Source organism: Scomber japonicus, chromosome 20 (assembly GCF_027409825.1).
Source record: "Scomber japonicus isolate fScoJap1 chromosome 20, fScoJap1.pri, whole genome shotgun sequence".
NCBI classification, from domain to species: domain Eukaryota; kingdom Metazoa; phylum Chordata; class Actinopteri; order Scombriformes; family Scombridae; genus Scomber; species Scomber japonicus.
Genome location: NC_070597.1, coordinates 9,719,469 through 9,731,371, shown reverse-complemented (window position 1 = coordinate 9,731,371; position 11,903 = coordinate 9,719,469). Strand labels below are relative to the sequence as shown.

Here is an 11,903-nt window from a genome sequence, read left to right as displayed (position 1 = left end):
AAATCAGCTTTAATGCTCAGCTTGTTAGACTGGCAGCGGATGAGTGGGCTGAAATGAGAGTCAGTGGGTTTAGATGGGGACAGTGTGTATAATGTCATTACCACGTCGTTTTAAATGATCAAGTTCCACACTAATTGAATTTTACCTTCTCAGTTATCATGTGCTGCTCTGCATGTGTTACAGTAAATGTCTGTTTTGTAACTGTGTGCTCATATGTACAGACTAACACTAACACCCCCGCTCTTGCTTTTGTCACGGGTGTCAAATAAGTTGTAAGAAAGCTGTAAATTCATATTATCTCACCCCCCTCCTTTCAGACAGATAAATCTCCTCCACCTGCCTTTTCTTTAGTTGTGTTATCTGTTACTCAGACTTTAAACCAATCATCTTCACTCTCACCTGTCTCCCAAAGTCTGATATGTATGTCCCCTTCCTCCCCTTACCCAATTACAGCTTCAATCCATGTTCTCCACTGTGGGAGGGGTTTCTCATCTCAGGCAGTGAGATCAAATAGAGGGAAATGCTCTGGTCATCCATTCTGCACCAGCCCTCCTCGGTTCATATCACAGCGTGGGTCTTGGGTGTCACGTCCGCACATGAGAACAGGTGCAGTTATGATGCGTGTCGCTGTCGTCGTCCTGCTCTTCCTCACAGGTAAGACTTTAGTGCAGTTTGCATGTTTGAAAGAAGGAAAAGTTTCTTGTTATTTTCTATTTGCAAACATGTGGATCATTTATCTTTCAGAGCCTGAGAAAGCAAAGTATTAATGATACATTCATCTGCTGCAATCTTGTTTTTCCATTACATTACTGCTGCTTTTATCAGATTTATGAGCTGTTAGTAGATGTGCAGTGCTCTCATGGCATCTCTCAAAATAACACACACATAGAGTTAAAGAAAGTCACATAGACAAACATTATATTATAAATAAACACGTTTTTTGGAAAGAATAATGTATTTTTAAGTTGCCCGAGTGGATTTCTTGAGCCTCAATCAATTTACAATGTTTATTAAACAACTTTGTTCTCGGGGGATGTATTGTGAACAAAAATAATGACTTTTGCAAAGGTGGGAGAGGTTAACTGAAGTTAATGGCTGCAAAGAAGTAAATGGATTTAATAGATTTGTTTATTGTAATTATCCTGAGAGTTAATCAGGTTTTGCATACAATAATGACATTCATTCATATATATATGAATGAGTTGGATCTAGCATTTCCTTTTTAATAACTTCCTGTTCAGCTCTGTAACAGTTTCCTTGCTGAACTGGCATCCTGAGGGAAATTCAATAGCATCAGAAAACTCAGTTGGGTTGAGTCTTAACTTTCTTTGATGAACTTAATTATTTTGCTCAATCCAGAAGATCCAGAAGCTCTCCTCTTACGAAGAATTCATACAGAAGATATATTTTTTAATTGTAAACCTGCAAAAGTACAAACAGTAAATGTAAGAATTAATTAAAAAAAAAGAAAGATGAATTGGCCAATAGTCAATTGTTCTTATAAACATTTGCAATAAACAAACCAGTATTGAAGAAGCTATACTTTCAAATTGCTTAATTAACACTTACTTGCTTATATTGCTTAATTTGTATCCTGAAATTACTTAATTCTTCCTAAATTTAAAAGAATATAATATTTAAAATATACTCTTTGTAGGTGGGAAAAAATAATGACATTGACAGTGATTGTGAAATGACTCTCATTGCCAGAAGGGGGAGACAAAACATTCTGCACTGCAGGTTTAATTTGACCACTTAAATCAATATGGTGACCAGTGTGCAGGATTTAGTTCCATCTGGTAGTGAAGTTGGAGGTTGCAACAAACTGAGGTGGAGGTTTTAAATTTGCAAAAGTTTTCCTTGAATCGAGAAAAACAATTAAAAAACTTCTGCACATATTAATTTGGCTGTATATCGTGGAAGTAAACCTGGAAGATAGAAACTTTTTTGGTGTATGCGCCACGCAAGCAGTTCTTAAAGGATGGTTGCCATAACACATTCATGATGACTTCCTACATTGATATAAAGAGCTCCTTCTGAGGTGATGCAAACACCACAATTCTTAATTTTATGGGATTATACATTAATGAACACAGACTTATGAATATTAAATTCTATTTCTGCCAAGTCTGTTCTGCAAGATGCCACTAAATCCTGCACACTGCACCTTTAACTTCAAATAATGTTGTCATTTACATTTATGAAGGATATTTAGAATTTATTAGGGTTTTTGTCCTGTGTTCAATCTAGGAATACATGATAAATTGAATTAAATGGACAAAAATTTAGATCAGATTGGAGGAAACTTGTATAACAAAATATACCTAAATTAATCAGTTACCATGTGGCATGTAGCATGTGTTATATAGCAAAAACATTAGCATCCAGACATTGTAATCCAAATAACATAATATAAATCACACTCAATTACACAAATTTAGAGGCTGTACAATGTTAGAAACCATGCAAAGTGTATTGTACAACAGGTTTTTTAATTGAAATTGAAGGAAAAACGTCTCTCTGATCATTTTCTATTGTAGATGGGGCGCTATGTAAGAAAGTGTGCAGCTACCAGGATGTTGTGGACTACCTGAACCTGACCAGAGATAACAGTGTGCATAAACTGACCCGGCCCGTTCTGGATTACACACACCCCACCACAGTGGAGCTGGACATCCTCCTCTACGCCATCTTGGCCGTGGTGGGTTTCTGGCGCTGTGTTTGAACAACATTCATCTTTCATGCAGGTGATCGGCTCTGACGTGCGTATGTTTATTCACAGATTGAGAAAACGCAGACATTCATTCCTTTCATCTGGGCAACAATGGTGAGTACACTGAGTCAGGGGCGGCATTAAGGGGCGGCTTTTGGGGCTGCAGCCCTGAATCTATTTTTAAATTTTTAAAATCTGGTTGAAGTCACTTTTTATTAACAGTGACTTCAACCAGCTGCTGACTGATTCTGAGTGAGTTCATAATAATTGTTATTAAGAGTGAAACTTCTGAAGACATTTAAGTTGAGGCAGTGTTACAGAGTTAACAATATTGTTTTAGATAGTTCATAAGGACAGAAATAGATCACTGCTCCTAATGTTTGCAGTAGTCATGCAATGCAATAAAATTAAATTCTGCACATGTAAAAAAATGTTCCCGGCTCTGGGTGCTGTGGGCTTAGCCCCGGTTCCACCCCTGCACTGAGTGAACATTAATAGCTTTGGCCTTTCATCATCTGAATGTCTCTGGATGTCTGTGGATGTGTTTCCACCTGTGACTCCTCTCTCTCTTGTCTCTCTTGATTTCCCCCGCGCCCTGCAGATGTGGAACAATGAGCGCATCTTGTGGGACCCCGCTCAGTTTTGTGGAATCACTAAGATTTCGGTTCCTCATGACATGCTCTGGAAACCAGACCTCTTCATCTATGAGATGTGAGCCACAGACACACACTCAACTCAAGCGTAGTCTAACCCAAATTACACTTATTCACTGTCTTATATTTTTCTATTAAATGTTAATCTAAAACCAGCAGCAGGTTGTCAACAGGGGGAAACAGCTAGCCTGTCTCGGTCCAAAGGTGACAAAAACCGTCCTACCAGCACCTCTAAAGTTCTAAAGTTTGTTAATTCATGAGTGTAAAATGACAAAGTTGCAGTTTGCTGCTTTATGGGAGGTCACTCGACACTTTTGATAATACTTTTGCATGACATTAATGGTGCGTTTTCAACAAAACAAGTGTCCCTCAAAACTTTCATTTTGCAATGTCGTGGACACCGTCGTGCAATGCGATTGGCTAGCGTTATTAACGTCTCCATGGAGATTGTAGTTTCCACTGCTCCTCTTTATTTGATATTTAGGTCTTTAACTTTAGGTAACTCTAAGTGTCTTCGTTTAATTAGTCCCAGTAGACTTGTGACTAAACAAGCCGGCTGGAGGATACCTTCTGGTTACCATGGAGATTAATTAAACAAACGTCAAGTGACTTTTTAATCTCTGTTGAGTGGCCCCCTCATAAATCAGCCTTTACAGGGTGTTGTGTGCTAGCTGCTTCCTTCTGTTTATACTGCTTTTAAATGTTCAATAAGAAGAGTTGAAATGTTGGAGAGACACTTTAAGTCCCTTTATTTAGCATTTATAAATAGCATAAACACAAATTAATTCTTTATAACACATTGTAATGTTGTTGTTGATATTAGACAGCCATAACCAAGTGCTGGTATATTTAATATAATATAATAAAACATGTCACATTCATGAGGTTATAATTGTTAGTCAATACTGTATACATACTTAAAAATGTCCTCATATATGCTAACAGCTCCATAACCTGCTAATATTTAGTAAATGGTTATATAGCTACTGCTTATAAATGCTCTATTGGAGGACTTAAAGTGTTACGAGACAACTTAGTCAGATGTAACGTAAAAGATAAACAAAAGGAAAGGAAATTGAAATTAAGGGAAGGGGAGTTATAGTTTGGTTTTGAATTGGGGGCATTTTTCTTCCCTGTTTTTGTAGATGTTGAACATTTATTCATCTAATAGGCTCATATTTGCTGAGCCCACACACCCCGTGTTTGTTTAGAAGGTAAATGATTCACCATATGGTCGGTTTTGTTAAAGTACACCCAACTGTTCTTGCACTATTATTAGACTAATAATACACAAACATTATCCTGCCGTCATTCAGTGAGTGATTAATGTGAAACATGGCCTCGTTTAAACGATCTTTACAAACAGGCCATGAATAGAGTGTGTTTGTTGTCTCAGGATACAGAAGGACGACTCCCCTCAGAATCCATACATGATCGTGTCCTACGATGGGACGGTCATCTCCGAAGAGGACATGAGGGTGGTCAGCACCTGTAAGATGGATGTCCACAAGTTCCCCTTCGACACGCAGAAATGCAACATCTCCGTCGGCTCTGCTGTTCACTCTGGTGAGGCTGTGAGCATGTGTCTCCAGTGTTGGGGAGTAACTAGTTACATGTAACGGTGTTTATTTAATAACAAAATGATCTTTTACAGTTACCGAGAAAAAATGTGTAGTTAAATTACAGTTATTTAAAAACAGGTCAATCTCTCCCAGAACAACCCGCTTCAAAAATAGTTTCATTCCCATAGCAAAAACCATTCTGAACTCCAAACGCTGAGGACTGTTGTTGTTGCTGTTGCTCAGGACTGTTGTTGTAGTGGATTAAGTATAACCCTTATATATTTATGTATTTATGTATGTATTTATGTGTGATGTAAGTTTGTGTCTGTTTGTATGTACTATATGTTTAATGTAATGTTGGAACCTGTACCAAGAGCTGTACTGAAAACAAATTCCGCCAGCCTGGCTGTGTGGTCATTAAATCAAATCAATCAATCAAAAAAATGTTGACGATTACAAAGGCAGTTACATCTGAAGTCAGACCTTTAAGATTTTGCTCAGGAGGGTTTTTCCCTCATTTTTAAATATTTAACATGTTACCTAATACATATATTGATGTTTTTAATTCTTTGAGATCAATATTTTTTTTAATCTTTATTAAATAACTCATGACATGAGCTTAAATGGAGTCACATTACCAATTAAGCCCCTGCAAGACTTTTGACTATCTTCATAAAATATCCTCATTTTATATTCCAAAATCTACATGAACTAATGAATACATTTTCAAATGAGAGATAAATCTTACTTTATAAGAAATTATCTCCCTGATAAATCATGTCAGAATCCATGAGAAACACCTGAATTTAGATTTTGGTGCTTAATGGGAACATTTACCCTAACAGCTGAAAACATTGGTTAGAAAATTAGAAAAGTTATCAAAAGTTATCAAATGTAATAAGTTACATTACTTTTTATTAAGTAATTGAAATAGTTACATTACTTATTACATTTTAAATAAGGTAACTAGTAATTACATTTCCAAAATAACAAGAGCAGAAGGTCAGTGAGTGAGCGACTGGTGAAGCCTCAGTGCTCTACTCATCGACTCAGAAGGTTTCAGATGTTTTAATGAACACTTTTAGATGTGGTTTAGATTAATAGCAGCTTCCAGCAGTCTATCATGTCCTCACGGCTTACTTGGGGTTATTTATTTGTTGTGTACTATAAACACAATGTCTATATTATTTGCTGTCTGTATGACTTGACTTGGTGGCAAATTAAAAATTAAAAAAGCTGAAGATCAGTGTTGTAAACATGTTGGTATTCCTCCCTCTCTTCTCTCCACAGTTGATGAACTTCGCATCTTCCCTTCTTCCAACTCGTCTCGGGCCACGCAGTTCTCCAGGGAGGTGATGAAGACTCAAGGAGAGTGGGAGTTCCTCCATCTGTCCGTCGCCAGCTACAATTTCACCTACGACAGCAAACAGTGGGAACAGCTCATATACACAGTACGCTGAACAGACAGCAACATATCAGAGTAAAAACCAGAAGAAACGAGAGGAGAAACATAGTGAATGCAAATGCTTCCACTCAGGGAACGAAGGTGCAGTCAATGGTTTGATGAGAAGGAAAATGTTATGAATCAGACGAATAATTTGGGAGCAATGTGTCACAGAGCACTCTCCACCACCACCATAAAAATTAAACCACCTAATTTAGAAGTATATTTTGGTATAATGGCGTTTATCCCTCCAGTACGGTTCACAGATTTGGAGAATGAAACATTAGAGTTGGTCTGGAGGCTCATCACAGCCTAAATATGTCATCCATTTTGTCAAATCTTGCAAAGACTAACCGGTCGATTAACATCACAGTTCTCACACTGCAGCCCCTTCAAATCAAGCTGTTGAATTACTTAATTATTATTAGCATTATTAACGTGAAAAACAAGAAAAAATCCACACACTGCAGGTATTTATTAGGATATCATCAGTGTGACGTTTGGAGCACAATGTTCTTCAGACTGAAAAGCTAAAAAGGCCGTTATACTTGCAGTGTGCAAACTTTTATGAGCATTATCAACAAAATATACTGTAACAGTGTTGTCAGTTTGATAAATTAATCACTTGTGTGCACAAACTAAGAAATTCAAGAACATGAATAACTAACTTGGGCAAATAAAGCTTTAAGAATTTACGTGTTTGTCATTTGGTCACCTGACCATGAGATCCTGTCCTCCTAGTTCACCATGAAGAGGAGACCCCTCCTCCATGTCATCAACTTCCTGTTGCCCATCCTGTTCTTCCTGTGTCTGGACTTGGCCTCCTACTTCATCTCCGACCATCGAGGGGAGAAGTTGGGCTTCAAAGTCACCGTACTGCTGGCCATCTCCGTGCTGCTACTCATCCTAAACGACATCCTGCCCTCCATGTCCAACAAGACTCCGCTCATAGGTACAAAAACCTGAACCTTAAGAGACTCCAGCTTAAAGGGCCAATTCATCCAAATTACAAAGAAAACTGAATCATGTATCTTTAGTGTTTTGCAGACCTCAACAATTCTCACTGAGACTATTTCTTCAGGAGAAAGTCGCTGTTTTGTTGCTGTTTGCTGTCCAAATCTACACTTTAAACACCACAAATGAAATGCTTTTCACTTTTCACTATTGTATTGAGATTCAAACCAAATTGATCTCCATGACTAGATATTACCATTCGGCTGGACTAAGTCTTTAACCGGATTGTGATAATCAGGAGCATCAACTACCAATACAACAAGTAGTTACTGACTGTTTCTTTCTCTCAGCGACCTACTGCATTGTGATTTTTGCTCTGATGCTGCTCAGTCTCCTGGAAACAATCTTGGTTACGTATCTGATGGAGAAAGACTCCCAGGAGAAGCTCAAGCTCGGGGACGATTGGGAGGACAAGCAGGAAAAAGTAAAAATTGACAATTCTAACACAGGTGAGACAGAGTTTTCACAGTATCGTATAAATGATCTATCAGACTATTTGAACTATTATTTGAAGTTAATTGATGTTTCATGGCTGCACCGTCCTTCAAATTTAAATATTCTCAACATTTCGTGCATTATTTTTCACACATTCCCTATCAATCTATCTCTAAACCTTGATTTCTCCTTAACTAGTCAACAAATATTTAATGTTATAGAGTGTTTTCTGATGCTTTTAAATATTCAGTGTAATTGTGAGGCATGTTCTCTCCTGTCACTCACACCTGCTTTGTGATTTTAGAGGATAAAAGACAGACTGGCTGTTCCTGCATCTGCAAAGTTTCCGACGGTGAGAAACAACATGAACTGCTGCCGGTGGCTGAAGAGGTACACCATCAAAGATACAGATTACAGTATTACTAGGGTTAGGGTGATTTCCTGTATATGTGTTCTAATCATAGACTGTATAAAAGAAATGGACGTAATATCCGTGACATCACCCATTGGTTTGTGGTCTGCTGCTCGGAAGTCAATAGTTTCGAATCTAGGCAGCGCCATCTTGAAATTTCAGGTGCATGCCGGGAAAAATAAAAACACGGATTCTGCTTATATGACCATGGGCGGAGCGGGGAGGTTGCTATGGTTGCGAGGGCTGGATCTCGAGGACATTGGGCAATCAACCTGTCAATCACGACGTAGCCACGCTCTAATGCATACCATGCACATATAAAATCAGGGAGGCCAAAATTTCACAAATGAACATCATACTGCATTGAAGAAGGCTTTAAACTAGCGATTGAGACCATAAACACATTTTGAAAACGTTTACTGAGGTTAGAAATCAAGTGAGAAGTTGGTGAATTCTCCATTGACTTGTATAGAGACGGAAGTCCTTTTGACACCAAAACGGTCGCCCCCTGGTGGCCTTTTGATAGAATGCAGCTCTAAGTTACTTCCGCGTTGGCCTCATTTCAGAGGACCAGAACTCCCCGCCTGATTCTAATGCAGGATCTTTACATGCTAAATTTTATCGTCTTTAACGGGGACACTCCACAGATTTTACACATAAAGGGTCAGTTTATTCGTCATAAGGGGGAAACTACAAAGCTTGTGAAAACGTATCTGCCCAGATATCAAAAGGGCAATGTTCCTCGTAGCTAGTCCAAGTCAGATCTTAGTCTCATTTCCATGAAGAAACTTCTGGGTAAAATTCAGGGGCGGGAACTTTACAGGAACATCTTCTTACTCGGTCTTCTCACTCCATTGCAGAGTAAGACCTTGATAGGACTAAGGGTTTGTACTGTATGCAATATCATGGCACTGTTATGGCGCTCGTTTCCCTGTAATGCTGCTTTCTCGACCATTAAACCATAAGAGACTGTCAATGAATTAGAAGATTATATTAAATGGTTTAGTGGCTCATTAAGTCCATCGTTCACAATATACTACAGTATATATCGATATTTAGACTGTAGATTCATTGCAACGTAGGTAATGTAGAGGGTTTTGCGGCCTATATGGCTTGGAGGCTTCAGTCAACATTGTCGTAATAACTCAATTCAACAAATTCAGATACCAGATTTTGACCTGTTAACCCTTTACATACTGTTCATATTCTAACTCATAATTAGTCTCTACAACAATTCACATTCATAAACTCCCCGTCAGTTATTCATAAAGGTTTGATTAATCTTATGGAAAAAGAAAGACATTCACAATCACTATTTTATGATCCAGGATAACATTTTATAGAATATGATGAATACAACAATGTGCTTGAATGCTTTTTTTTAATACAATCAAGTCAAACTTATAACATTTGCATATATAAAAATGTATGAGCTGCAGAAAAATGAAGAACATTTTTGTATATTCTGGTTCAGATTTGGAAAAGTTTGGCTGAAAGAAATGTGTACAGGGTGTTTTTACAGCTCTCAAATGTACAGAATGTGAACAGTATGTAAAGATTAAACAGCAGTGACTAAAGATGCCTATATCCATGCACAAAACATTGCTTACAATACATTATCAGTCTCTGCAGGAGAATAAACTGACTTACGTGCCTCTGTGCCTCGGTGTGTGTGCAGGTGGACAACATCGTGCAGACAGGTGAGTCTCATGTGTTACTGCTGATCCTGGAGGAGCTGAAAGACCTGCAGAAAACTGCAAATCTGCACCTCAGCTGCAGAGAGGAGGCAAGGAGGTCTTCCCACTGGGCCACAAGAATCAACAGAGCTTTCTTCATTTTCTACGTCGTCGTCGTCTCGACTTTTCTATCCCTCATCTTCATGGAGTGGAACAGTTAAATTTATACCCTCTGGAGTCCAGGTTCATTTTCGGTTAACTTTTGCCCGCTTATGCATTGATTTTCCTCTTTGTTTCTTAAACTGCCCTTCCCGCACAAGCATAGTGGTTTTTTTTTTCTTCAACACAAACTCAGATATATATCTACCAGGAACTTATATTACGAGAAAAATGGCACAAGCTCCTTTAGAAATGTACAAATCTTTACTGATAGTGACAAAAATATTATTATTGTAACTATATTACTAACTATTATTATTATTATTAATATTATCATTATTATTATTACAGGACTGTTTAAGGTTTTACAAATATTGTTTCACTAAACAAACAAACAAACAAACAAACAAAAAGTAAAGAATAATTATTGTCTATTAGATGTTAAGTGTTTTTATACCATCTAGTTTTTGTGCCTTTTTCAGTTAAAGTGTGCATGCCACTGTAAATCATTAAAGATATTAAGAGTTTAAATGTCTTCAAAAAATTATCATGACATGAAATACTCCTTTTTTTTTAGATTAGACTTTGTCTCTTGATGTTATACAAATAAAATGATGTTACTATGAATAAAACATGTTCACGATATTCACCAATGAATAGACAAACTCCAGAGGGTTAATAGCTTGTAATACATCGTTTTCTGTATTGTAGATTGTGTCAAAGTGTGTTTTGTGTGTTCAAGTATCATGTTGTACTTTTAAAACACTGATTCTGTCTTGTCGGTGTTTAGGTGAGATAATTCACACTTCAAACTTGTCCACAGTTTAAAATGATGCTTCACCTGATCTGACCCTGTAGACATGTGTTATTGCTGTGGCCGGTTTAATGTGTTGATTTACATCCGTATCGACTTTCCTCGAGGAAATCATGTTGGCGTCTTAATTACAGGATGTCAAGAACTAGTTTAATGCCATGCTGGGTTTACATCTGGAAATCAGGTTGGCTCCTTAAAACATATTTTTATTGACAAGCCTTTCATGAATTTACTTTTTGATTATCTTCTAAAATGTCTTCTTTGAAAATCAGTTTTAAAAATGTAATTATTTTATGATTTGCTTGTTTTTATTTGAAACACTTTGCAATGCTTTAATGGTTATTATTATTATTATGATTATTTATAAAATGTTTAATGAATGATCCTTACTCTTTCCCAGCCATAGATACAAGGATAGATGCTGATAGAATATATATATATTATATATATACGTTTTTAGAAAAAGTAATGGTCATTGTCATAATCTAACATAAATAGATGAATAAGAGAGAATAAAATGTGTAAATGAATAAATGCAATCATCAAATTATCCACAAAAGGAAGAAGAAGACGAAAATGAAAGTGAAATGTTTAGACTTTTTGTCCATTAAAGATTCATCAATCATGTAAATGCCCCCAAAAAAGGTTGATGTAATAAAAATAGATAAAGGTGCAACTGTGTCTGGTGGTTTATGATGTAGGAGATTAATATTTGCCTCGAGATGCACCTCGATTTGGTCACGAGCACTTCCTAAAATCTCATTTGCAGTTTGTCAAAAACAGATAACCACCAGATAATGTAACAATCGATCACTAAAAGATTAAAGGACACATTTTATTGCTTCCACTTCTAATCCTTCACGTTGAGAACATTGATAATGTGTTTGTGTGTACTTTTAGAAACACAGGCTCACTGATGTCATATTTTCTACACTGTAATCGTTCACATTATCTCTCCAACCCATCTAACAAACAGATCTGTCTCTCCTGTCCTGTTTCAGTCTTCTTTCACCTCACAGCT

General features: G+C 37.1%; 1 protein-coding gene across 1 annotated transcript; it reads left to right on the top strand.

Moving 5' to 3' along the window:
- Positions 1 to 617: 617 nt before the first annotated feature.
- Positions 618 to 10,308, top strand: LOC128381090 (5-hydroxytryptamine receptor 3A-like). Its single transcript, XM_053341042.1, has 9 exons — positions 618 to 654; positions 2,541 to 2,701; positions 3,315 to 3,424; positions 4,763 to 4,932; positions 6,219 to 6,379; positions 7,114 to 7,324; positions 7,677 to 7,835; positions 8,126 to 8,211; positions 9,912 to 10,308. Exons 1-9 carry the CDS (start codon positions 618 to 620, stop codon positions 10,128 to 10,130), a joined length of 1,314 nt encoding a protein of 437 aa, XP_053197017.1. The 3' UTR covers positions 10,131 to 10,308.
- The last annotated feature ends 1,595 nt before the right edge of the window (positions 10,309 to 11,903 follow it).

What these genes read in the sequence shown, in the direction of transcription:
- LOC128381090 (XM_053341042.1), top strand. Translation starts at nt 618, where the DNA reads ATGCGTGTCGCTGTCGTCGTCCTGCTCTTCCTCACAG. An exon ending in TCTACGCCATCTTGGCCGTG is followed by an intron (nt 2,702 to 3,314) that starts GTGGGTTTCTGG and finishes CGCGCCCTGCAG; the next exon opens with ATGTGGAACAATGAGCGCAT. An exon ending in CAACAAGACTCCGCTCATAG is followed by an intron (nt 7,325 to 7,676) that starts GTACAAAAACCT and finishes TCTTTCTCTCAG; the next exon opens with CGACCTACTGCATTGTGATT.